The following is a 26,246-nucleotide window of genomic DNA, read 5'->3' on the forward strand; positions in this document are numbered from 1 at the left end:
CATAATAGAAATAACTTTTTTAACCTTTTTTCTTCCGGGTCTGCCTCCGGCGGCTGGGGCTGCGCCCCAGACCCCGCTGCTCCTCTCGCTTCGCTCGAGTCGGGCTGGGGGTCCCCTGGCGTATGAGGTCTCTCGCGAAGCGAGAGCTACGGGGTCTGGGGCGAAGCCCCAGCCGCCGGAGGCAAATGCCCCGCTGCGTTAGAGGTCTCTCGCGAAGCGAGGGCAACGGGGTCTGGGGCGTAGCCCCAGCCGCCGGAGGCTGGTGCCACGACTCAGAGCGTGCACAGGTCGTCGTTTTGGAGGGTCTCGTCCGAGTCGGTCGAGTGACTGTGGACGTATGTTTTGAACAGTTGGGTGTCGGTGGTTGGCACGTCGGCCAGCGGTCGGTGCGGATGGCGGAAGTAACCGTTCAGTTTGCCTCCGTAGCCGGCGATTGTGTTCATGAGTTTGGTTGCGCGATTCGACTTTTCGCTGCGTCTTTTGTCTTTTCGTGAACTCCAGTTCTGGTACTCTAGGGCAAGAACAGCTCTTTGGTCGTATTTTCTGGTCAGGCCGAAGAAATCGTGATCGGGGACTTTGAATGCACCGTTTTTGTGGTCGCGGTACATCTGGTGAAGGCTGGCTGACGTGTATCCCTTGAAATACGGAAGCTTGAAGACATCGCTGGAATCGCGAATCCTCTGACAGGGGTAGAATTCCAGAAACTGGGCGATGGCCGAATTACAGTCTATTGAGACAAGTGTGGTGTCGTACTGTGGTCCGCTTAACATGGATCGAACCATATCCTCTCTACGTTTGCCGTTGAACGGTATTTGGCCGTAGACACACTCGTAGAAAACAACACCCAATGCCCACCAGTCGACTTGCTCGCCATACGCTCGACCCCGGTGCATCTCGGGCGCCATGTAATTAAAGGTTCCTATGATATTATGGAGCAATGGCTGTTGACAGCTCAAAGAGGCTGCAATGTTGAAATCACACAGATGAGCGTGTCCATACTCGTCAAGAAGAATGTTTTCCGGTTTGACATCGCGATGAACGAGTAATTTGCTGTGGATGTAATCAATGGCAGATGCTATCTCACAGATAACCACTTTGATAGCTTTATCCGACAGGGAATACTGTTGTAAATAAGACCGGAGATCTCCTCCTATCATCAAATCCAGCAGCATGAACATGAACTTCTCGTTCTGAAATGCAACCTCCAGGTTACAAATAAACGGATGCCTCAGCTTAGCTAGGATATTTCTCTCCTGGATCATCGATTTTAAATTGGAAGCACTCTGGTTCAACGGCATGTACTTGAGAGCATAATATTTCCTGGTGCTTTTATTCTGAACAACCCGTACTTTACAATAGCTTCCTTGGTTGATGTATCCTCGGAAACTGTAAGTGTTAATATCCAGCACCGTATACTTATTGTTGTGGATGCTAGCAAGTTTCTTTGACCCCAGATGAGTGTCTTGAAAGCTGATAGCAGTCATTTTCGCATTCGTCAGATATTCCCATACTGGCCATCTGTCGTCCAAACACACATGGAATGTCTATTATATACCGGCTTCGTGCTAGTCCGTTAATAATAAATTAATTTTATTTTAATCTTAGATCAACCTTATTCAAAACTAAAGTTGTAAACGGTCGTAACCTAGTCTTTCGCCAACCAACGGTGACAATCAAACCTAAAACCGCTTACTCATTTCATGCAATAGCGTTATTTGGATAACATATTATAATACAATGCTTAAATAAATTACAGGACTAGTTGTTGCTGTCGGCCAGGAATTCTCGCAAATCAGCCAGTTGATCGACCACTTTGCCTGCTAACACGCTCGTCGAATCTTCATTTGAAGGCCGCTCTAACAACAATTTTTGCTCCTCAGCTGTCGTGACAACTAGTCTCGACGACAGATATCTTTGATGACTAAGGAAATAATCCAACGAATCAATGACGCTTACTTTGTCTGTGAAAGGAGGGATGACTCGGGTTTGATCCGGATCCGCAAGCTTCTTCACCACATCTAATAATAGGTATAACTGATATGTTTCCTCAATGTTGGATAAAGAAATAACAACTTGAGGGTCGAGCCAATATCGAAGAGCACTTTCAATTTGAGCAGAGTAGAAGTTTAAAAATACAATAACCTCTGCAACAATTCTCGACCCCAATTGTTTAAGGAGCTCAAGGACGATAGTTAGCATACCCTTTGTCCAAATTCCGAATAATCGTGGATGTGTTGTCGATCTGATTACACCATGTTGAATAGCTCTTGCTAGTGGGCTTTCAGTAAGAACGTTTAATAGTCCGCCCAAAACTAAGCTGTCAGCCATAATATCAATGGACAACCATTCAAGGAGGTAGATCAATGCAAGTTCTCCGAACACCGGATCGTCTTCTACAATGCACAAATCTAAAGAGTAAGCGAATAGACTCATCACTGCTTGATCACATCCTGTATCTGTCATTAATTGTGACAAGTTGGAGTATAATGACGACACTCCATGGAATCCAAGACATTTACGGAGAATCATTGTGATTTGCACAACATCTTCAACTCCACTGGTTGTCGGATTCTCTTGAATAGAATTTGTAACTGATTTCATACCGCGAATCGCTACCACGTCCAGGATTCCATGGATAGTTTGGATGAGTCTAAACCCACCAGTATCAACAGAAATATTTTCCAGTTGTAGATTGAGAATTTTCAACAACTGTTTGTAGAAAACAGGCGAGTCCCCTGGTTCAGGTCCTGGCTCTGCTCCCGCTAATACCAGACTAGACGTGCCGGCCGCACTCAGGAATTCAATACTGGGGTCAGCAAGCAGTTGGAATGTTGTAGTCAGTTGCTGTTCTGTGGGAGTATGCATTTTAGTTTTGGATAGGTTGTAGCTGACGAAAAAAGCAAGATCTAATCGCAGCTTAATGATTCCCCTAAAAAATGGCAATGAAAGGTTATCATCGAGATTTGTCTCTATCGCAATAGCCGCTACGGAGTTGAGCTTTTCAAGCATATTCTTGTCACCAAGACTAGAAGCGGTTAATACCAGCGAGGTAAGGAATCCACACCAGCTCTTCACACGGCACATCTGAGAATCAACATATGAGAGATTGACATTGGCTTCAATCACTTCACCTCTATATCCGTCAACCCACACAACATGATTTTGAAGAACTATATCCAGAAGTCCTAAATCGTGAAGATACTCGACTCCATACGGTCTGTTACAAAGAAGAGCAGTAGCTGCATATCGGCTGAGAGGAGCTTTTGGCCACTTATGATCGAAATTCCTCTTCAAATTCCCATGAAGCGACGGGCGGAACCCATTAACCACAAGGAACGATTTGGTGTACTTGATAAGATTGTTGTCGGTAGAAAGGAAATCAAGAAACGCTTTGGCTCCAGGCCCTTTGGGAGATTTGTAAAGCTGAATAGACATTATTCGGATAGCTCTGGCTGCAATGGATATCTTGTAGCTTGTATCTGTCAGCAAAAAGTTTGATGAAACAGCCTCGTCAACATCGAGAGACTCTTTAATATACGATATCAACACCTTGCAGAGTTCAGTCTTATCCTCTGCTGCATTTAAAGTCCACGTACTATGGGCAAGTGAGATTGAGTTTAGCATTTTGTCAGCCAACATAGAAGGTAGCTTAGTTTGTGATGACTCCCCGGCCGTCCTTGTGATACGCTCTTCAAGAACAGTTAATAATGATACTACGGTCTCAACCTTTTCGGTCGTGTTTCTCGTATCCTTTCCACTGAGTAAAAGAATGGATAACCCTTCCTGCTTGCTCTCAATAATTGTCGAAAAGTAGTCACAAATGTATGCTATAGTAGAATCAAGTTCCAGAGAAGTCGTCAATGCCCCACCCAGACATCCAATAAGCATTTGTGAATACTGAGTTCCCAAGTGAGCTAGTAAACTAGGTTGTTCATCCGGCCAGTAGCCACCAATAATCGACTGCAACACATCAACCACGGCCGAGTGAAGGGCAAAATAACGAAGAAATATTAATACCAGGTCAGGACTTTGCTCATACAGTTTGCGTTCAAGATACGAGCACGGCAGTTGTAGAACAGACCGAACCCGCACCAATAACGACGAAAACTGAAGGGCAATGTTGACAAAAATAAGCTCATGATCGTCAAGTAGATTTGTGCCACCCGTTAACACATCGTTCGATTTTGCCGCTGATTCAATAGCACCTAGAATTGTGGACAACGTACGGGCAGCACTCTCAGCAGTGGAAAGAAATTCGTTGGTAATTAGTTGAGAGGCTCTGGAAAGTGTCGCGACAACCTTTTCTTCCAATGGAGTTGCACCGTCAGAACGATAAGTAGAATGCACAATCAGACTAAACAGATTTAATGTCGAAATGGCAATTGAAATTCGCTGCTCAGGTTTGCTATACCTCCAGTAAGAAAAGCTTTCAAACACGTCAATCAAATGGCGTGTAAACTTAGACAGCACTTCAGATCTCACCTTTGAAGAAATTGTTGTATCTAGAGAACTTGCCAATGAATCACGCACCAATGCCGTCACTAATTCTATGACTGCTATGGTGAACTCGAAATCATTATTTACAATCTCTACCGCACCGAGAATTATACCAAGATATCCACCTCTGCCATTGCGTTCGAGAAGTTTCGTTCTTCCTAAATAAGGCCATACACGCCGAGGATCAACAGCAATAAGAAGTGTCAAGAATTTAACACCTGCTGTACATAGTTTGATATCACGATTGTAAAAGGCATCTTCCAACTTTCTAGTTATTAGCGCGACAATGTCAGCTTGTCCTAGGCCGGCTGAAAGAAAATTAAGCAACTCACCCGCGTCGTCTAATCGATTTCTTTCTAACAAAGTTTCCAAAGTATTGTTAATAACGCTTAATATATCAAGCTCTAACTGACCCCAAGTTCCATCTAAATCAGACTGCTCCAAAATGCGTCCTAGAAACGTCCAACCATTGTAGTCACAGTTCCACATCACTATTGTAGCACCAGAGCTGGCTGCTGTTGATATCAGTTCGCCTCTGGTGCCAGCAGGCAGAACAAAACCACCCTGACCATCCTCCTGACGATGTTCGAATAGCAATAGATCTGAGGTCAGCTCGATTTGAGACGTCTTCTCTCTGGTAACGAAATCATAATCCCTGAACCCCTTGGGAAGCTCTTGCATATACGAGTTCATTTGCGAGATGAGATCAAATAAATCGGCTCCAAAACACTGACCAAGAATAAGAAACGGTGATATGGCTATAGGAACCTTGGCTTTACTTAGGGTCAAAGCTCTGTCAGCAAACACATCTAAAAAGAACATTTCTGACACTTCTTTAAAAGGAGAAATAATTTTATGAATAACTCTTGCAATAGACTCAGTCATATTGACATATGGCAAACTGGTTAGGAGCAGATTGGCGCCTGTGCTTGCATATTCGAGCTTTTGAGGAAGAGTTTCAAATAGTTCGGCCAATTTTGTAAATGCACCTAGTTTCATAGCTTGGCTCGCAAGACCCCCAGAGTACATTCCAAGATCTTCAACCACGTCCAATCGATTCGAATCATCGATATTTTTATATTTTGGTAAAACCTGACAAAGGAAATCGTCATATTTGGGATCATTATACGCCAAACCAGTCTTGCTATCAGCATCACCATCGTTATCCTGACCCATAAGTGCTAGGGAAAACGCATGCAATACAAAGCTCCACGCCAACAGTAAAGGTGAAGCCGCTCCATAGTCTACGATTTTGACTCCCAGAATGGAATTAAGTTTGACCAGTACATCGGGCTTTTGAAGGTATGAATATTGGCTCATCGACTCCATTGCAAAGTCTTGGTCTAATCGAAGTAGCTCGAGAGAAATTAATATACCGAGCGAATAAATAACTTGTTGAGATTGTGGTGTAAACTTTTCCATCCCTTTTGACAAAAACGCGGTTTCATCAATGATATCGAACCATCGCAATAGTAATGCATTCATAGATGCTGGAGGAACCAGACTGCAAATAGACGTAAATAGCAGATCCAGTAGTTCCAACTGCCATAAAGACGTCTAAATATCGTTAGTATCACAACACATGACCCAGTCCACTAGTAATTATCCAAAAAAACCTACCTCTGATCTGAATAGCGTCTTACTGGCTATATCGTCTCCACTCTCAAACTCGCTAGCAAAGAATATTTCAGATATTTGGTTCATAAGGTCCTCATAGAGCGTTCCTTTGACAATAATATCTACAGCGTATTTTTTCCACAGTTTCCAATCTTGTAGTGCTTTCGCATCTTGCTGCTGATCTTCCGAGGAGCTTGGACTGTCTGAATTCTGTAGTGTCGTCTCTGGCTCCATGGACATCGTTTTAAATAACAGGTTTACGAGTTTCGTAGCATATCTCCTCTCACTAAGAAAATACCGCGTGTAGTGATGGAATTGGTCGTCATTCTTAAAGTTGCCTTTGCTGTCTATTTGCAGCACTATTTTAAGAGCATCCAGCTCGTCGATGCCGACTAATTCACTCAACTTAACAGCATCTTGTTTCAATTTAGAATCAACCGAATCAATTGTGATATTGCCATTGAATACCGATGTTTTGGGATCTTCAAATACTTTCTTAGTTTCTGGTTTTCGTTTTCTATATGGATAAAAGCTTCGCTCCATAGACCCTATATTTTCTTCCAGAAAAGCAGATACCGCTGCCACAAGATGTGAGTTGCTAGAATAGGTCCAGCTATACCCATTCAAAATAGGCGAGTCTGGCTGAGTGAGACTCAACAGGGCATAATATGCTGCTTCAAAGGTGCCACTAGTCAATGTTAGAATTTAATTCGATCTGAATCAGAGAAGTCAATCCACCACATCAATAGCATAGCTATGTCACGAGTGACAACTGCTGCTCGTTACATCGCAACTTTCTCGCCAACTAGCGTCAACGACTCGAGCACAACGAGACGAATGATGGAATCTGGGTTGTCAGTCTTGAAAATCGAAAACTACTCACATCTTCTGAGCCTGGCGCGTCAGGTTGAAATCTGGCATCTTAAGAAAATTCTACAAACAGCCTGCCAGCAATTGCCTTTATGAGGAATGAGTCGGAATGGTCCTCTAATCAGTCTCAAGCCATACAATAGCTTGTTGTGTTCGGATGTCTATCGTGGACTGGTGTTTACAGTATTTCAATATGGATTTTTTTGGGCCTAACCCAGTAGGTAAATAGGCGCATTAACGACTCGCATCCTTATACTTCTTGTGTCAAGTGGTCATCGCTATGGCTGGTATCTGGAGCTCGGATAACAAATATCGTCCTTTAATTCCCTTAAAACTCTCAGAATATTATAATATTAGGAGTCCTTTGGACAATGGGTCAATTGATGGTGTCAGATACCAAGGTTCTCACTCCCATATGAGAAAAGGGCAGGGGTTGATTCGGAAAATAAATCCGAGGGTCAATTTATAAACATTAAATCATTATTTACATCATTAAATAGAGTGTGAAATGGCTATCTTTCAAGTACTGGACCAGTCTCATCAACTTGTTCTTTTCTGAAGACAGATTGACGTTCAGTCTCTGCGTGATCTTCTTTTGTCGGCTTAACAATCTTGGGAATTGACAATCTCGAGCCAAGCGACTCCAGAACTTTTGGTTTCAGATTGAAATCTTCTAATATCTTGGCATCACTGTCACCTTCTTGTCGACTTTGTAAAATGGCGGTTATAGTTTCGGGATGAACCAAAGATTTTGGATCCATCGGACTCGATTGTTGGTGTTGCATCAGTTCATCAGCCTGTTTCTCGATTTTCTGCCTCGATTGCACTGCACCCAGCATTTCATTCGTTCGTGAGTATTGATGCTGAATATCTGTAAACTTGACACTACCGAGTTTCTTCAATCTCTCGGCAAACGCAAGATTCTGGCCATCTTCATTTACTATTTGTGGATCATGACCGTCTGGACGACTGTACCCGGAACCCTGAACTGGCGAGTGTACTGCTCCGCTTTTGGGAATAGCACCTTTCGTTCCTTGAACTCTGTTCAAAGAAATGGTTTTCTTTGCAGCATTCGACCCCGTTTTCAGGGTCTGTTTCGAAGCAGAGCTGCCCATTTTTGTGTCCGTTTTATCAGCAACGATGGATCTGGATCAGAGATGATTTTCGAACTGACCAATATAAGCACGTGATACCGCTGCATGTGGCTATCTCTCTATAGAGTCTTGCTCCCGTCCCTTTCCCTGTTTTTACTATCGTTTGTTTCATATATTTTCCATATATTTCGGACTCATTGACTGACAGGGGTAATGCTACAGATTTCTCTATGATACAACCGTCTTAGGTTGGGTGTGAGAAGTTGAGGTAATTACGCTCCCAACTCCACACAGACGATCCTGTAACCAATTCTGTAGTCTGGTTCGCTAAAACAAAACACGTTGATGTATTATTAAAATGACTTGCTAATCTTACTCTGCCATTATTTCATGGCGTAACGACTTCGAAGCTGAACCACAGACATAAATTCCTAACAATCAAGTTGCCATGATAATTGTTCTTTGCTTCCAGGTTCATCAAAACTAAACCATGGCCCCAGACACCCATGAATTTTTACACTGAATTGGTTTGTTCTTGCCAACTTTCAGGTGTTCAGGGAAGGTTTACACACGCCTCTGAGCTTGCGAAGCAAGCACAACCAGGTCTGGGCGGAGCCCAGCCGCCGGAGGCATGCTGGCCACGGCGGGGTCTGCCTCCGGCGGCTGGGGCTCTGCCCCAGACCCCGTGGCTCCTGCTTGGCAGGAGACTGCTGTGACCGTCGGTGCGATGGAGCAATGCGATCTGGGGATAGCCGAAACAATTCTAAAAAGGAGTTGACTAACCTGGAAAATTATTCACCCGAACGAGTGCCCCCTGAAGTCTCCCTGAAATTTCCCCTTCGGGCATGCATGATCTCTGCATACACTGTTCCCCACAGCGACCGCGAACGCGGCATACGACTCGAATATGGTGTGACGAGTGACTCTGAGTCTGTCTTTCACTGAACAATCTCGAGGATATAGTTTAGCAGATCCGGAAAGGAAAACCCAAGTAGCCAAGTCAGAATGCCTCACGACTTTTCGCATTTGGTGATAGGCGGAGGGGTTGTTGGACTTGCGATTGCAGCGAGACTGGCGCGAACAGCAGCCAATTCGGTTCTTCTCGTCGAACGACATTCGCAAGTGGGAACAGAAACCAGTGCCCGCAATTCAGAGGTGATCCATGCTGGTTTATATCACCCTCCTGAGTCACTGCGAACTAAATTGTGCATTAAGGGCAAGAATATGCTGTACGAAGTGGCCAGCAAATCAGGAATTGAGTACAAACAATGCGGGAAATGGGTGGTAGCTCAGGACGAGAAACAGCATGAGTATCTACACAAAATGTATCAAAGAGCTCGAGATTTCACTGGTGTGCCATTAGAATGGGTTAGCCTTTCTAAAGCATCGCAACTCGAACCTTCGATTATAGCCAAGGCGGCAATCCTGAATTCTCCGACAACAGGAATTGTATCAGCTCATTCACTAATGACCTATTATGAGGGTCAAATCGAGCAGCATGGCGGTGATATTGCACTCAACACAGCTGTAGTAGCCATTCGACAAAACGAGACCTCGGGGTATACAGTCAGTTGCAAGTCCGACGATAGCAGCGATCCAATTGAGCTGACTGCTACTTGTGTGATCAATTCAGCAGGACTGAATGCTCCTAATATCTCTAATCTCCTTCTTCCAAAAGAAAGACATGTAACTGCATATTATGGCAAGGGAAACTATTTCGCATATACACACTCTCAGCCCAAAGTGAATCGTCTAATCTACCCCTGTCCTTCTGACCATGGATCTCTAGGTACACATTTAACACTGGATCTGAACGGCCGGCTGAAATTCGGACCTGATTTCGAATGGGTCAACTCAGCCGACGATTTACAAGTCAATGGCCAGAATCTCGAAACCGTAAAACAAGAGATCTCCAAATACATCAAGCTCGACACCTCGGCCCTCGTGGCAGACTACGCCGGCATCCGGCCCAAAATCACCCAAGACAGCTCGAAATTCCACGACTTCGTCATCCGAGAAGAACACGGGTTCCCAGGATTCGTCAACCTGCTCAACATCGAGAGCCCCGGCCTCACGTCCAGTCTGGCCATCGCCGAATACGTAGAAACCATCCTCCACCAATAGACCATTATTCCCCCGAGGGAGGTGCTGCCTCCGGCGGCTGGGGCTCCGCCCCAGACCCCGCTGCTCCTCTCGCTCCGCTCGAGCCGACTTCGCATTCAAACCAGACTATAACGGGGGGCCTCCACGCCCGACTCGAGCGAAGCGAGAGGAGCAGCGGGGTCTGGGGCGGAGCCCCAGCCGCCGGAGGCAGCACCCCCAGAAAGTGGATGCTAGTGTTTATTAAGTGTATAGTAGGAGAAGAATTAGAAAATGACGTCCTCGTCTTCCTGGTCGCCGAGGAGATCGCTGGGTGACTGGTCGATGTCGCCGGAAACCGCAGTTGCGGTTTTGTCGCTGACGGGGCCGTCGCCGGCTTTGGCGAGTCCCTCGGCAATCTTGCGGTTTTTACGCTCGGCCTCGAGGATCTCGTTGTCACGTTGTTTCTTGTTCTGGACTTTCTTGAGTCGGTAGAACTCCTCACGATCTAACTCGTCGAGTTCACTGTTGATATACGCAATTGTGTTCTCAGTACGGGGGATAATGACGTGCTCAATGGCGTTGACACGACGGTTCGTCACTTTAATGACCTCGTCCAGAATCACAAAAGCCGTTTGCAACGATGCGAGCTCCACAAGCGTCTCAACGGCCTGTGAGTACACGTACTTGGCTCTCTGCACCTGCTGACCACCTCGTCCTAAACCGGTCATCTGGAAATCGTTGCTATTATCGTCGTAATATGCCTCAAACTGAGGCAGGTAAACACCAGATACGTTCTCCTGGTGAGCACGCACTCGAAATCGAGCACTCTTGACCGACTCTTGCACCTGGTACCCGATATTCTCACCAGTGGCATACGTCACTTCAGCAAGCGAGAACGCAGCTGTCTGCATCACTCTACCCATCTTTCTCTTGGCCTGTAGGGGTTAGCTTTATTTTAGACGGGACGGACATGCCTCCGGCGGCTGGGGCTCCGCCCCAGACCCCGCTGCTCCTCTCGCTTCGCTCGAGTCGTTGCTTCGACGGTCCTAGCAGTCTCCTGCGAAGCAGGAGCCACGGGGTCTGGGGCGAAGCCCCAGCCGCCGGAGGCTGTGCTGCCACCACACTTACATCGTCAATTCGTTTGGTGATGTCTCTGAATCGCTTTGTCAATGCCTCGGATTTTCTCTTCAGCAAACTGTGGCCCTGGGTCGCTCCCTTGAGCTTACCCTTCATGAGGGCCAGCGTCATTCGTGTGGGAAACACAGCTTCTCTGCTCGTTTGTTAGCACTAGTTCACAACCGAATCAACCCCAGATCCTGATTCTATTCGATTGATCCCGACAAAAGCCATTCATCGGTCTTTGTCCCGTTGACTGGCTATCAGTATCAATCAGTATCAATCAGTATAAATGTTTGTTCAGTCTGACGTCCCAATTCATTGTCAGATATCCATGCCAGAAATATCGCTGATGCTATGAACAGCAGTCAGTTCATTGATGGCAGAATCACAGTCAAACTTGCCTATTTCCTGCTCCAGACATGTTGAGTAGCCTGCCTCGTGAGTCCTATGTCTGGCTTGGCTTTTCAAGATGAGCTCTGTTCTTCGCCCTATGTGCAGTCTCCCAGAAGCACGATGCCCCGGTCAAAATGCACCACTTATGGCACTGTTCGATAGGGGCATCTCAAGCGGTAAGCGGTCTATTGCCCTATCGAGTGGCTGACTGCCAGCATCCCAGCTTTTCTCCGTCTTCTTCTTTTTCTCGGTCCGAATCTGGCTCAATTCGGTTCCAAACGTGTGAACATGTGCTCTACCCCTCTTAAAAGCAAAATTGGCAAAACCGTCGTTACACACTTACACTACCTTCGCTGAAAAAAACGGTTTATGCACTGGTCCCTGCGCCAGCACCGATCGGCCTTGAGCTCCCCCTGCATGAGCTGCGAGAGCTAATCCAGCCTCCTGGGCCATTTCCTATACAGAATTAACCGAAATCATCAGTCCCTTCAAAACCGCCAAATCTCAACCTGCATTTGCATCTGCATCTTCGCCAGCTACCCCTGAGCATACCGACATTACAGACACTCGAACGACCGCTTTATAGCTCCCATACATTGAAATTCTCGACCCATCGGTCCACTACTATTTACCCAGTCTAAAACTCCTGGGGTGGTGCCAATGCCTCCGGCGGCTGGGGCTCTGCCCCAGACCCCGTAGCTCTTGCTTCGCAAGAGTTTGCAGGGACCCCCCACGCCCGACTCGAGCGAAGCGAGAGGAGCCACGGGGTCTGGGGCGGAGCCCCAGCCGCCGGAGGCATTGGCACCACCCGACCGGTCCCGTATTTGCGAGCTCGGTGACAGCTGCTTGGCAACAGTCGGCAGGGGAGACTCGCTTTTCGCTAACGGACTGGGATGTGGTTCAGTGGGGGGGCTCAATGGGTCAGTTAGCAACTTAAATGGGATCCAGTCTTGTCCCATTGGTCACTTGGATCATATTCCCACCAGCTGCCGCGCCCGTAAATTAAAATCCCAACGGAAATTTCCGAACTTGGCTACGATCCTTACCTCAGGTACTGGCAGTGACATGCGGCCCGGTGCGATCGGTCTTATCAACGCACTCTAATTGGTCCACTTGCATCTCAATCAAACTCTTATCAGCTCGATATGCATGTACCGCCGAGGGGTTATGGACTGGTGCATACCGCCAGAATTTTGACTTTGGCTCTTAACCTTCGGTCGTCCCGTTGGGTCGGCGATTCGGGGCGCTTATTTCTACATTCGACTATTATTAGTGGCACTGGTGTTGTTGGAAATAAAATACTTTGGTTGAAATATTTCAAGCTTACGAGGTGGTTGGATTCGGATTTTTGATTGTAAGACGGGGACGCTGGACTGATGCTGTACAGCCGTTTGCTATTACTGTACATTCTGCATTGGTTTGTCCGAGGATAAACGGATAAAATGCGGTGGGTGCTGCTATATGGTTCCTGCTGCTGCCGGTCTGGAAGCCTATAGCGATGAGACCGCATATTGATTAGATAGATCGGCATAAACAAATGCCTCTGAAATATTACTGGCCTCGTTCTCTCAGCTGCCGGTTTAGTGTGGTTTGGCGGAGACTAGCTCTACTCAAAATAGGCCACTGTGTGCAGAGATATATAATTAGCTCCCGATCCACTTTTAGTTTTAGGTAATTTATATATTCATCTGTTTTATATACAATTTATATCAACTGTTGACTGCTGGTGGATGATCTGACCAGTAATATTATACACAAATACTGGCAACAACTTATCTTGCTAGATATCCAATATCAATATATTACAGAACATTTTAATCGGGTCTCGATCTTGGTTTCAAAACTCAGTCAATAAGATCTGGTTTGATCGCTTGTCGATTTGATTTGTTACGTTTCTAGAAATTCTTGTTTCAGTTTCGCTTTTAATTTTTTCCGCTCAACCTTGCCCATAACGACCTTACGACTGACTTTTTTTTCATTTAATTTTTTTTTTATTTCTCATTATCAGTATGTGATTGATCTAATATGTGCTGCCAAATGCAGGTGCACTTTTGACAAGCCAGTGATTCTATGCGCGATTCTAAGTGAAATTAGCAATGGAATCGAGGCATTGGATTCAGTAGCATTGGCACTGGTCATTTTGAATTACCCATTTCGAACTGATCTGACAAGCAAATACTAACTGTCTAGTCATGACTGCGTCTCCACCTCTGTTTGGACTCACCGTCGATCAGTGGAAGTCGACTCAAATCTCTTCTGCTGACCCTCTGAAGAATATCCTTGATCTAGTAGCAGCCTATGATCCCAAGGATCCTGCCTGGATCACAATTGCCTCTCCAGAGCAAATCAAATCTCAATGGGACTCATTGCCAAAGGTGAGTTGACTAATTATTAGATAACTAGTTTAAGTGTCCCAAGAACTAACAGCCTGCAGAATGCTGAGAGCCTCCCTCTTTATGGTGTTCCATTTGCTGTAAAAGACAATATTGACGTAGATGGATTCCCCACTACTGCTGCTTGTCCTGCTTATAGATACATTGCGCAAGCTGATGCTGTAGTTGTAGCGCTACTCAAGAAAGCTGGTGCAATTGTCGTGGGAAAGACCAATTTAGATCAGTTTGCTACTGGTTTGGTTGGTGTTAGAAGCCCTTACGGCATCCCTACATCGACTTTTTCAAGTTCCCACATTTCAGGCGGTTCCAGTTCAGGTTCTGCTGTCGTTGCATCAAAGGGTCTAGTGCCATTTTCGCTTGGAACTGACACTGCTGGGTCAGGTCGTGTTCCCGCTGCTTTGAACAATTTAATTGGTGTCAAGCCCACTGTAGGTGCATTCTCTGCTACCGGTGTGGTCCCTGCCTGTAAATCGCTTGACTGCGTTTCTATCTTTACTCTATCCCTGAAAGATGCTCAATTGCTCTTTTCGCTTGCTGCTGAGTATGATCCCACATATGGTTACTCGAGAAGATTGCCCACTAAACCTCTCAAAACTTTTGGTAAGCGTCCATTGTTTGCTATTCCCAGCAATCCCAAGTGGTTTGGCGAGGAGCAAAACAAGGTTGCTTATGAAAAGGCAATTGAAAAGTTCAGATCTCTTGGTGTTGAAATCACTGCTGTAGACTTTTCAATTCTTTATGAACTTGCCGACTTACTGTATGAAGGTCCTTGGGTTGCTGAGAGATATGCTGCCATTCGCGACTTTATGCAATCTCCTGAGAAAATGAACAAGACTGTATATCAAATTATCAAAAAGGCCGAGAATTTCACTGCTGCTGACTTTTTCGACTTTGAGTACCGTCGTAAGGACATTATCAAGAAGATTGAAGCTCAATTCGATCATTTCGATGGTATGATTGTCCCCACTTGTCCTTTGAATCCAACTTTGGCTGACCTCGAAGCCGAGCCTATTCTTGTCAACTCCCGCCAAGGAACTTACACCAATTTTGTCAATCTTTCTGACATGTCTGCATTGTCTATTCCAGCCGGTTTCAGAGAAGACGGCTTGCCAACAGGTGTCACCCTGTTGTCCAAGGCATTCCATGACTATGCTTTGCTTGATCTGGCACAAAGATTCCTTACTGCTGACAAGACCCGTTTACTAGGCAACACTGGTGTCTACACTAGTTCTGAAACTGATATTCTAGTGTCTACTCTGCCTCAATTGTCAGCTCCTGAAACAATTCCTTTGGCTGTTGTTGGTGGTCATTTATCTGGTATGGCTCTCAACTGGCAATTACAGAAAGTCAATGCTACACTCGTAAAACGGTGTCTTACTGCCAGACACTACAGACTATATGCATTACCAAACTCCAATCCACCTAAGCCCGGTCTCCAGAGGGTTGGTCCAGGATCTAACGGCGAATCTCTTAACATCGAGATTTGGAATGTACCCACTGAGAAGTTTGCTGACTTCATTTCAATGGTCCCTGCTCCACTCGGAATTGGATCTGTCGAACTTGAAGACGGTTCTTGGGTGAAGGGCTTTATCTGTGAGGAAATTGGATATGCTGGTGCAAAGGATATTACCAAGTACGGAGGTTGGAAAAAGTACATTTCTCACACTAGTAATGGCAGACCATTCAACACTGTTTTGGTTGCCAATCGTGGTGAAATCGCAGTGAGAATTATCAAGACTTTGAAGAAGCTTGCTATTCACTCTGTTGCTGTGTATTCTGAGCCCGATCGTTATGCTCAACACGTTCTGGAAGCTGATGACGCTGTATTTTTACAGGGAACCACTGCTGCCGAGACTTATCTCTCGGTTCGTAAGATTCTCGATGCTGCTAAAAAGACTGGAAGTCAAGCGATTATTCCAGGCTATGGATTCCTTTCGGAGAATGCTGACTTTGCTGATGCCTGTCAGGAAGAGGGTATTGTTTTCGTTGGTCCCAATGGAGACACTATTCGTAAGCTGGGTTTGAAGCACTCTGCAAGGGATATCGCTGAAAAGGCTGGCGTACCACTTGTTCCTGGAAGTGGCTTACTAGACACTATTGACGATGCTTTGAAGGTCGCTGCCAAACTCGAGTACCCTCTTATGATTAAGAGTACCGCTGGTGGCGGTGGTATTGGTTTACAAAGAGTTGACAACGACGAGCAGCTAAGAAAAGCTTTCGTGACTGTGCAACGTCAAGGTATGGCATACTTCAACGACTCCGGTGTGTTCTTGGAAAGATTTGTTGAGAATGCCAGACACGTTGAGGTTCAAGTGTTTGGTGATGGTTACGGCAAGGCTATTTCTCTGGGTGAGAGAGATTGTTCCCTCCAAAGAAGAAACCAGAAGATTATTGAGGAGACTCCTGCTCCTCGATTCCCTGAGGCTACTCGTGAAAGAATCAAGAAAGCCGCTGAAATGCTTGCTTCCAGTATGAAGTATAAATGTGCTGGTACTGTCGAGTTCATTTACGACGAAAACAGAGATGAGTTCTACTTTTTGGAAGTCAATGCTCGTCTTCAAGTCGAACATCCTATTACCGAGATGGTTACTGGCCTTGATCTTGTGGAATGGATGCTTTACATTGCTGCCGACAGAGCTCCTGATTTTACTATTCCTGTCGTTTGCAAGGGTGCTGCCATGGAGGCAAGACTCTATGCTGAGAATCCAGTCAAGGATTTCTTGCCTTCTCCTGGTCAACTTACCGATGTCAGCTTCCCATCTTTTGCTCGTGTGGATACGTGGGTTGAAAAGGGTGTCAAGATTTCTGCTGAGTACGATCCTACTCTTGCAAAGATTATTGTTCACGGTACCGACAGAGCAGATGCTCTTGCCAAGCTCAATGCTGCTTTGAACGAAACTGTTGTCAGTGGTGTTATTACCAACCTTGACTATCTCCGTTCGATCGCTGGATCTACTATGTTCTCGGAAGCCAAGGTAGCTACCAAGGTCCTCGATTCTTACAAGTATCAACCTCATGCAATTGAGATTACTGCTCCTGGCAGTTATACCTCCGTTCAAGACTACCCTGGACGTCAACTCCTGTGGCACATTGGTGTTCCTCCATCTGGCCCCATGGATGAGTACGCTTTTAGAATTGCCAACAAGATTGTTGGAAACCATCCAAAAGCCCCTGCTATTGAGTGTACTTTGGTTGGTCCCAGTATTTTGTTCCATCATGATGCAGTCATCGCTCTTGCAGGTGGAAACTCGCCTGCTACCTTGGATGAGAAGCCAATCTCACTGTGGGAGCCAATTGAAGTTAAAGCCGGCCAGAAACTTGTTGTTGGAAAGCTTTCATCTGGTTGCAGATCTTATATTGCTATCAGAGGAGGTATCGATGTTCCTGAATATTTGGGAAGTAGATCGACTTTTGCCTTAGGTAACTTGGGTGGTTACAATGGAAGAACTCTCAAGTTTGGTGATGTTTTGTTCTTAGCTGAACCTGAACTTGCCAGTTGTACTATCCCAGGCCCCATTTCAGAGCCAGCCCCTGTCCCCAAATCGTTGATTCCTACTTACTCTAACTCTTGGTCAGTTGCTGTCACCTGTGGTCCTCATGGCGCCCCTGATTTCTTCAAGCAGTCCAGTTTGGAAACATTCTTTTCTAGCGAATGGAAGGTCCATTACAACTCTAACAGATTTGGTGTCCGTCTTATTGGTCCCAAGCCCGAGTGGGCTCGTCCCGATGGTGGTGAAGCTGGTCTGCACCCCTCCAACGCCCACGATTATGTCTACTCGTTGGGTGCCATTAACTTCACTGGTGATGAGCCCGTGATTCTTACATGTGATGGTCCATCGCTTGGAGGATTTGTTTGTGCTGCAGTCGTTATTGAGTCGGAGATGTGGAAGATTGGCCAAGTTAAGCCTGGTGATAAGATCAAGTTTGTTCCTGTTACTTTTGATGATGCCATCAACATGAAGAAGAAGTACGAGAACGTCGTTACTGAATTTGAGGATACCTCTTCCCATTTGGGAGAAATAACTCCAAGCCCTATTTACTCTCCTGTCCTGTATTCTCAAAAGGCAGACAAACTCAATCCCGATGTTGCTTACAGATTTGCCGGTGACAGATATATCCTTGTTGAATACGGTGAAAACATTATGGATTTGAACTTATCTTACAGAGTGCACCGTTTAACAGAGCTTGTACTTGGTAAAGTCGAAGGTGTTTTGGAAATGTCATCAGGCGTCCGATCTGTGTTGATTCAGTACGACTCGTTGAAAGTCAGCCAACAAGAACTTCTTAAGAAACTAACTGATATTGAGAAATCGATCTTGTTTGTTGACAACTGGCAGGTTCCTTCCAGAATCATCAAGCTACCCCTTGCATTTGAAGACAAGAAGACCCTGGCTGCTGTTGACCGTTATAAGGAGACCATCAGATCGTCGGCTCCCTGGCTCCCCAATAACGTGGACTTCCTTAAGGAGGTAAATGGATTGTCTGACAGAAACGATGTTCGTGATATTCTGTACCAAGCTCGTTTCTTAGTTCTTGGACTTGGCGATGTCTTCTTGGGTGCTCCTTGCGCTGTGCCTTTGGATCCTCGTCATCGTCTGCTAGGAACCAAGTACAATCCATCCAGATCATACACTCCTAATGGAACTGTGGGAATTGGTGGTATGTACATGTGTATCTATACCATGGAATCGCCCGGTGGTTATCAACTCGTCGGTCGCACAGTTCCAATCTGGGACAAGCTGATTCTCAACAAGGCTTCGGGTGACGATTCGCGTCCTTGGTTATTGTCTCCATTTGACCAGATCGAGTACTACCCAGTAAGTGAGGAGCAACTTGAGAAGTTCACTGAGGAAGTCGAGCATGGAAGATACAAGTTTGATATTGAAAACACCATTTTCGACTACGGCGAGTATACTCGTTGGTTGAAGGCCAACCACGCTTCTATTAAAGCACACACTGAACGACAACTTGAAGGCACTGACGAGTTTGCCAGAATCATTCAAATCTCCAACGCCGAGCTCCAAAAGTCCACCGGTCCCAAAGACCACGGTGTCGAGGAGTTCTCTGAGAACGCTGTCCATGTCTACTCCGAAGTCACTGGTCGATTCTGGAAGCCCTGTCTTGTTGTAGGCGACCGTGTCGTCAAAGGAGGTGGTGTTGTCATTCTCGAAGCCATGAAGACCGAGATGGTTGTCAACGCCCCTACCGAGGGCAAAGTGGTCAAGATCTACCACGAAAACGGAGACATGGTCGAGGCTGGTGACCTCGTCGCCGTCATCGAGCCCTAAATATAATTACGAATAGCATTAATACACTTGTTTATGATACGAACCACATCTGGGGCACGTGCCTCCGGCCGCTGGGGCTCCCCCCGGACTTTGTTTGTGCTCGCTTCGCGAGCCACGCGGGACCCCCCAAGCCCCGACTCGAGCGAAGCGAGAGGAGCCACGGGGTCTGGGGCAGAGCCCCAGCCGCCGGAGGCACGGACCCCGTCAACGTGTATGTTACAATATTACATTAGTCTAGGTCTAGACAACGGGATTATCGTAAAGTAGTGAGAGAAGGATATGCTCGAATAAATACTCTGTGTAGTGAGATGAATTGTGGTATGCAAATTAGTCGTCGTCTTCATCGTCACCGTCTCGTGTCCTTTCAGCATCGTCGTCGTCGTCTTCGTCATCGTCATCATCAGATGGCCCGCCTAGTCGCTTGACCAGAGTATCGACAATGTCAGACCATTCCCTCATTCCTCCCATGCCAATATCACCGCACACGAGAACCTTTTCAACTGGCTTCAAAGTCTCAATCCAAGTAAAATCCTCCTTGATAATTGACAGGTGCTTTTTCGTCACTGGATTCGTGTACATGTGTGTGTTCATGGCGGGAGCAATGAGAATCGGAACAGCAGGGTTCCAAGATCGAATGACTGATGTAATAAGGTTGTTGCATATTCCATTCGCTATTTTGGCTAGTGTATTCGCCGACAAAGGAGCAATTAAAAGAACATCAGCCCAGCGCCTCAACCGCACATGAAGCATGGTCTCAGCTACGCCATGCCGAGAATCCCACTCATCATTGTCGTGCCACACTTTTACATCGGGTGGAATCTTGAGTCCAGTCATGAAATGTTGTGCCGATGCAGTAACTATTAGCTGAATCTCAGCTTGATCTTTATACACTTGTTTCAGCTTTCCTATGATAAGAGCGATCTTGATGGTTGCAACTGATCCCGTAACCGCTAACAAAATATGAACTTTCCCATCATCTTCACTACCAGACCCAGTGCCAGTTCCGCCTCCTTGCCCAATTGTATGTTGTTGATGCTGTTGGTATTTGTGTTGAGTTGCTTTCGAGTTGGCTGTACTATTGGGTCCTGGCAGAGGGTGTTGTTGATGAGGTTGTCGTTGCTGTGTGTGTTGCACCACTTCATGATCTCGAACTTGAGTTGGTGCAATTACTGGAGAATTAGTTGTCTGCGCGGAGTTCTCAAGTCCTTTACTACCCTTCGGACTATGTAAATTCTCGCTATCAACACTGTTTCGACGAACTGCAACACCTGTAATGGGTTTTTTCTTGTCTGTAAGAGCTCTACTAAGACCTGAAACAGTCGGTTGAGCGTGTGGATGGAATGGATGTGTATCAGGATGCGAAGTTGGAGGTAAGTCGGTGAAAGACAAGGCACTGGGTCTTCTCTCTAAACTACTCGTTTGAACATTAGCAGACGACGATTGTCGCTGTATTAGTGGTGGCTGGGTTGGATTAGACGGCGTTGTCATTTTAAAACGTCAACTATGTTCAATTAAACACACTCAATGAAATATGGATGGGATATAGGATACGAGCAAGTGACAAGGGTGATAGAAACTTGTGGTTCTAATCTCCAGTACTCCTACTCGTATTTGTGGAAAACTGATAAAGAAGCTCACTCCGAAAACTGACCTCAAAAGCTGAGTCCAAAAGAAGCTGACTACCGACTTCTTTAATTAACCAAATGATTAAATACCAATGCAACAATAGTATTGATATTGTGAAATGGCAAATCACGGTACAAGGTGACGGTAATGGGTACCAGGTTCTCTCCTAGCAGAATTACAAACGCAGAAGAGAACTTATTAAATTCTGGGAACCAGTAAACAGACTAGATTTTTAACTTTTTCTCTAGTATCTTTTGAAGGAAATAATCACCAGCTAGTCTAGTAGTCCCTCTCAATATTCAACCACTTTTGGGGAGACGAACAATAGCACGTCAATTACAAATCAGACAAGACTTGTGAGTGGTTTCGTGAGCAAACTTGAATGAAAACTTAGCAATTCCGTACGGTGAACACCAAACAGTGATAAACTGTTTATTAAAAGGTTCCAGAAAACAGATGTTTCAAGCCTTGTAGTGATAAGTTATTCAAGTTCCCTGCCGACCGTTCACAAACTGTTGCCCTGTTATCCTATTGTAGACCTATTGCTCCTGCGTGGGAGCTCGCTGTTACGGATCCTCACTCCGAAAAGGGTATCAAACCCCTGACCAACTGGACCCTGAAGCAGCAGATTTTATTAGTGGGACTTCCTTACTCTCAGTTATGAGTCTCTGTATTTACAATTTCAATGCTTATATACTGTTGATGTTATAATATTGACTCTGGTGACCCGACTCCATTCGAACCAAGTTGAATTTTTTTAGCGGAGTTCCAGGCTCGGCTAAGTAGAGTTATGAGCTTGAATATTCGGAGACTGTTCATTACTCAGCAAAGCAAACTCGTAAGCGACTTAGAGATTCGTGACAGTACATAAGCGCCGAATTGTGATACATCGCGTTGATAATAAAGTATGTTAATTAATTAGCTCAACTCAATTTGTGGAGAGAGCTTCATGAAATTGAGATCACGTAGCTGCATGAGACAATCTCCAAATATTTAGCTCTATCAGCCAGTCAGTTTAGAGTTTTAAAATTAAATGATTATCACAGTTTTGTAAGCTCTAACGACTTTCACAAATCCATTCGAACTCAACAGTTTCTAGTCAAAAGAACCGTGAGAGGAGAGAAGAGAAGAGATAAGAAGAAATCTCATCCAGCGAGAATTGCTATGATTAAACACGTGACGCCTGTTCGGTCTGATGAGCGATTAGGTTTCCAGGTGCATCTGGCGAGAGGCTGGTTAATTGGCTAATGTGGAGAGGCGGACATGTGCACGGCTGGCGATGGCCCTTATGACTTCACAGTAGAAGAGGTTGGTTGCAATGTTGTATATATACACTCGTATAGGTTACACTGGACTTCAAGCAATAGTTTATTCTCGATTCTCGATTTTCGAATTTCGGTTTTTGTTATCGTATTCAAGCTAGTTCAAACAGTTTTATTTGAACAGAATTATCGTTACATAATTTACAACCTGTCTGGAATCAACGAGCAACTATCTACTTCTTTGACTGTTGCAGTGGTGATATAACGTTTTACTCCATCGTTATACTTGTTCCCGAATCACAGAGTCTATTATCAAAGTTTGGTATTACAGGGTAGCAGGCAGCAACCGAGTCGTTTGTGTTGCGTTATATAAGAGAGTTTTGGATAAAGTCTATTTGGCAGTCGTTATCACCGTTTTTGAATCACAGGCCAGCCAGCAATCGAATCAAAGCTCCAATCGAAGCACCAAATCAAAGCCTACCAGCCTTTATTCTTTTGGTATATTGATTCCTGTAGTCTCGTTGTATTAACGTTGGTACTTGATATCTCGGTTCATCATTACGATCGAGTATTCTTAGAGAAACATCTATTCGTTTACTTACTTCTGTGTCTCATAGCATGAAGAGCAAGTGGCATTCCTCATACCAACAACAACAATTGCAACATTTACATTATCCAAAGGAATCGCTAATATTTGCTGATCAAGCTGAGCACAAGTTTTTATTATCATCGAAGAGGCTGCCACAAGCCCTACAGTCATTTCCTGAAGTTTTTTCAGACCTGATACAACACCCACATAAACCAGGGCCACAGGCACAGTTTGGATCTCATCCAGCTTCCTTATTATATCCATCATATACATCAGAACAACCAACAGTACTTCAACAATCTGTGTTTTCATTCCATCCTCTAGAAATCCCCAATCAATTCCCATCTCACACTTTGGATAGGACGACAACTGACTTTGAGTTATATCTCTGATACAACAGATCCTCAACATATTTGCACCTAATATTCTAACCTAACCATTAGCATTGGATCAGGTCGCACTTTTTTTATTATCCACCTATCATCTCCTCAAATATTCAACTAAAAGAGTGAGATAGAATATTACCCAATATTCTTTTTTTTTTGTGGATTATTTATTACGATCACTATTACTATTATTATTGTTTTCTTTTATCATCTGTTTTATCAAGTGGATTATTTATCATTCGGAACGAAATCATGTCAGTATCAACAATTACCCCCAACAGTGGAACTTCTACTGGGACTATCATCACCAACCCAGCTATAGTCAAATCAGCTTTGGAAAAGAAGCAAGCGAAACAGAACAAGCAGGAAAACCAGGGGTCTAAGAAATCTCACCATAAGGGCAATGACTCCCACAAGAATGGCACTACCAACTCTTCATCATCTTCCAACTCCAACAATGCTGGCAATGGAAAGAAGAAGAATAGCAAGCCCCATGCCAATAGCTCCTCTGGAGCTCCTGCTACTTCTGGCCCCAATTCGCATTCCAGTCCTTTGGACTCAGCGCGTACCTCACCCACTCCTAGTGGTAACGGTACAAACTCTAAGTCTAAGAAGACCAAGGAAAACAAGGAGCCGAAAGACTCCAAGGACAACAGGGAAGGGAATACAAGTAAGAAATCTTCCAATAACAACAATGCCAACCGGTCGGCTCGTAGCAAGACCCCTGTTGACGCTTCCTCGGCTCCTTCAAACCCCTCAACTCCATCTAACAATGGCGACTCTGCTGATGATTTGAAGAAGATTTTATATCCTGATTTATTTGGCGAGGGAGGAACTCTTAATGGCAACCAGAAAAAGAATCGTCGCTCGAAATCCAGTGGCGCTACTGTTTCCAGTTCTACCAGTAACAGTAGTAGTTTTACTACCACTCTCCCCCCTCAGAAATCCAAGCCTAACAACTCTGGTAACAACTCTGGTAAGGTGTCAAGTTCGCCTCCTAACCAGCAACATCATCCCAACAATGGTTCTTCAATAACTTCTACCGTGTTTGCTGGCTCTAGTTTCCATTCTTCCCCTGCTCCATCGGCCCTTCCACGACCCAATTTCAAGATGAAGTCAGTGGCATCATCAGCTCCACCTCCTACTTCTATGCTAGAACAGTTTATGATGGCTGATAAACAAGAACGTGAACAGAAGAAGCTTCAACAACTTCAACAACATTCTCCACCAACTGTTCATGAGAACAATTCTGCAAATATAGCAAGAACTAGCCCTAATGGAACTGTCGCTGAAGTGTCCAATGTCCAACCATTGGGCTCTCCAATTGGTTCTCCAGTTCAACAGCAGCTTCATTTGGCACAGAGACGACAAAGTATTCCTGGCATGAATGTTCCTCACTTCCCACAACCTGCTTCAAGCATTATGCCCTCAAATATCCCTCCCCCATTTCAATATTCTCAATACGCATCTGTACAGCCTGGTCCAGGAGTAATCCCACCCATGGCTTACGGAGCACCCATTCCTCCTCAGATGTTTTCTCCATATGGGGTTCCTCCTCTTGTGAACAATGGTCTTCCCCCTCAACAACCAGTTGCACCACAACAGCCTGTACTCCCTCACCAACAGCATCCTCTATATCCTGGTCACCCCTTTGTCACTAGCACTAATTACCCTCCGGTAATTCCTCACATGCCAGTGCCAAATCCTGATCTTGCTGCCCAGCAGCTTCACCAGTATCACCGCCAGCAACCAGTCAACCACTTAGCTACACAGGACAAGAAGGTAGCTAATTAGCATGCTGCTATAACTGGTGATTTAACCTGTCTCTTGGATTCCCTACTCTTGGTTTTTTTGTTTTCCTACTTTTTGCTCAGTATGGACAATTTTTTTTATAAGAAATGAAGGAATCTACTTTACTACACAATATAAATCTTCGGTGCGTGCCTCCGGCGGCCCGAGGTTTAACTTCGACCTGCAGCTCTTGTTCGATAACAGTTACAGCTACAGCAGTCATGTTTAGTTCCCGTTCTCATTAACAGGAGGTTCTCATTATAGGAGCCCTGGGCGGAGCCCAGCTGCTGGAAACATAACTGCAGCATTACAAAACGTTAACGTATAAACCAGATCTATTAGTTTACAGGCTGTTCCAATTCATAAGCTCTCTTGATAATTCTGGAAAGCTGGTCAAAGCGGATGTTTTCAGTGGTGATGGTCACCTTAGGATCATTGTCTTTGTTGACAGGAACAATAACAGACTTGTCCTTGATGACCCAGTGGAGAGTATCTTCAATCCACTTAGTGAACTTGGATTCAGACAGATTACTCCAGTCTTGGAACACAGGAACAGCGATTTGCTTTGATGAGACCTCTACAGTCTTGGCAATAGAAAGTCGCAGCTCATCTTCGAATCCAGAAACATCAGCAACAATATCAGCATAGCTGTCATCACTTTCGAAAGTTGACCAGAACTCAGTGTATCTAGCAGAGTCCAATAATGTGTAGAGATGATATAATTTTTGTGTTTGTTGAGCCAAAGAGTCATTAGGAGGATTTTCCAAAGTCAACACGAATGATGGCAGCAGATGTAAGGCGCTAGTGAAATCTGAAGTGTAGAACTTGACAAGAGCCATAGATAGCACGCTCAAAATAATATCATCTTTGGCAGCACGAACGCTGAATTGATAGTGCTTGAGAAGAGCCAGATTAGCGGCAATATCATTGAATCCTTCGCTGGCTTGTTTGGTAACATATGCCTCAAGTACAGGAATTGATTCACTGTTGTATCTTTCAAGAGACTCGAGAATGGTCTCGATAGCCTCTGGTCTTTGAGTAGGCTTGCTTCCTAGTGTGTTTTCCATTTTGTTATGTTCTACTTTCTTTTATGAGATGTTGGAACGACGGCTTTGAACAACGTACAACACTCCTAAATGCTATCCCCAGCGTGGATTCTGAAAAATTCACTTCCCTCCAGATTTGGCGTGTCCTAGCCCAGACCTCACTCACGTGACCTAGATGTACGGCTGTTTTTTA

The 26,246-nt window shown here is 45.1% G+C and overlaps 8 protein-coding genes across 8 annotated transcripts; 2 read left to right on the forward strand and 6 right to left on the reverse strand.

The window, feature by feature from the left end:
• Positions 1-272: 272 nt before the first annotated feature.
• On the reverse strand, positions 273-905 carry PKC1 (protein kinase C; the record flags this gene model as incomplete). Its single annotated transcript, XM_018882312.1, has 1 exon — positions 273-905. The coding sequence occupies one exon, from the start codon at positions 903-905 to the stop codon at positions 273-275; it is 633 nt and encodes a 210-aa protein (XP_018736702.1).
• Positions 906-1,758: 853 nt separating this feature from the next.
• On the reverse strand, positions 1,759-5,982 carry NUP188 (Nup188p; the record flags this gene model as incomplete). Its single annotated transcript, XM_018882313.1, has 1 exon — positions 1,759-5,982. One exon carries the CDS (start codon positions 5,980-5,982, stop codon positions 1,759-1,761), a length of 4,224 nt encoding a protein of 1,407 aa, XP_018736703.1.
• Positions 5,983-7,496: 1,514 nt separating this feature from the next.
• AWJ20_5188 (uncharacterized protein) lies at positions 7,497-8,099 on the reverse strand (the record flags this gene model as incomplete). Its single annotated transcript, XM_018882314.1, has 1 exon — positions 7,497-8,099. One exon carries the CDS (start codon positions 8,097-8,099, stop codon positions 7,497-7,499), a length of 603 nt encoding a protein of 200 aa, XP_018736704.1.
• Positions 8,100-9,083: 984 nt separating this feature from the next.
• On the forward strand, positions 9,084-10,202 carry AWJ20_5189 (FAD-dependent oxidoreductase, putative; the record flags this gene model as incomplete). Its single annotated transcript, XM_018882315.1, has 1 exon — positions 9,084-10,202. One exon carries the CDS (start codon positions 9,084-9,086, stop codon positions 10,200-10,202), a length of 1,119 nt encoding a protein of 372 aa, XP_018736705.1.
• A 242-nt stretch (positions 10,203-10,444) lies between these two features.
• VMA8 (H(+)-transporting V1 sector ATPase subunit D) lies at positions 10,445-11,083 on the reverse strand (the record flags this gene model as incomplete). The annotated part of the gene is made up of 1 exon (XM_018882317.1): positions 10,445-11,083. One exon carries the CDS (start codon positions 11,081-11,083, stop codon positions 10,445-10,447), a length of 639 nt encoding a protein of 212 aa, XP_018736706.1.
• Positions 11,084-13,864: 2,781 nt separating this feature from the next.
• On the forward strand, positions 13,865-19,353 carry DUR1,2 (bifunctional urea carboxylase/allophanate hydrolase; the record flags this gene model as incomplete). Its single annotated transcript, XM_018882318.1, has 2 exons — positions 13,865-14,047; positions 14,116-19,353. 2 exons carry the CDS (start codon positions 13,865-13,867, stop codon positions 19,351-19,353), a joined length of 5,421 nt encoding a protein of 1,806 aa, XP_018736707.1.
• Positions 19,354-19,680: 327 nt separating this feature from the next.
• On the reverse strand, positions 19,681-20,841 carry CAB3 (phosphopantothenoylcysteine decarboxylase complex subunit CAB3; the record flags this gene model as incomplete). The annotated part of the gene is made up of 1 exon (XM_018882319.1): positions 19,681-20,841. One exon carries the CDS (start codon positions 20,839-20,841, stop codon positions 19,681-19,683), a length of 1,161 nt encoding a protein of 386 aa, XP_018736708.1.
• A 4,504-nt stretch (positions 20,842-25,345) lies between these two features.
• Positions 25,346-26,074, reverse strand: AWJ20_5193 (uncharacterized protein; the record flags this gene model as incomplete). The annotated part of the gene is made up of 1 exon (XM_018882320.1): positions 25,346-26,074. One exon carries the CDS (start codon positions 26,072-26,074, stop codon positions 25,346-25,348), a length of 729 nt encoding a protein of 242 aa, XP_018736709.1.
• Positions 26,075-26,246: the final 172 nt, after the last annotated feature.

The sequence above is a fragment of the Sugiyamaella lignohabitans genome, chromosome D (genome assembly GCF_001640025.1).
Source record: "Sugiyamaella lignohabitans strain CBS 10342 chromosome D, complete sequence".
NCBI lineage: Eukaryota > Fungi > Ascomycota > Dipodascomycetes > Dipodascales > Trichomonascaceae > Sugiyamaella > Sugiyamaella lignohabitans.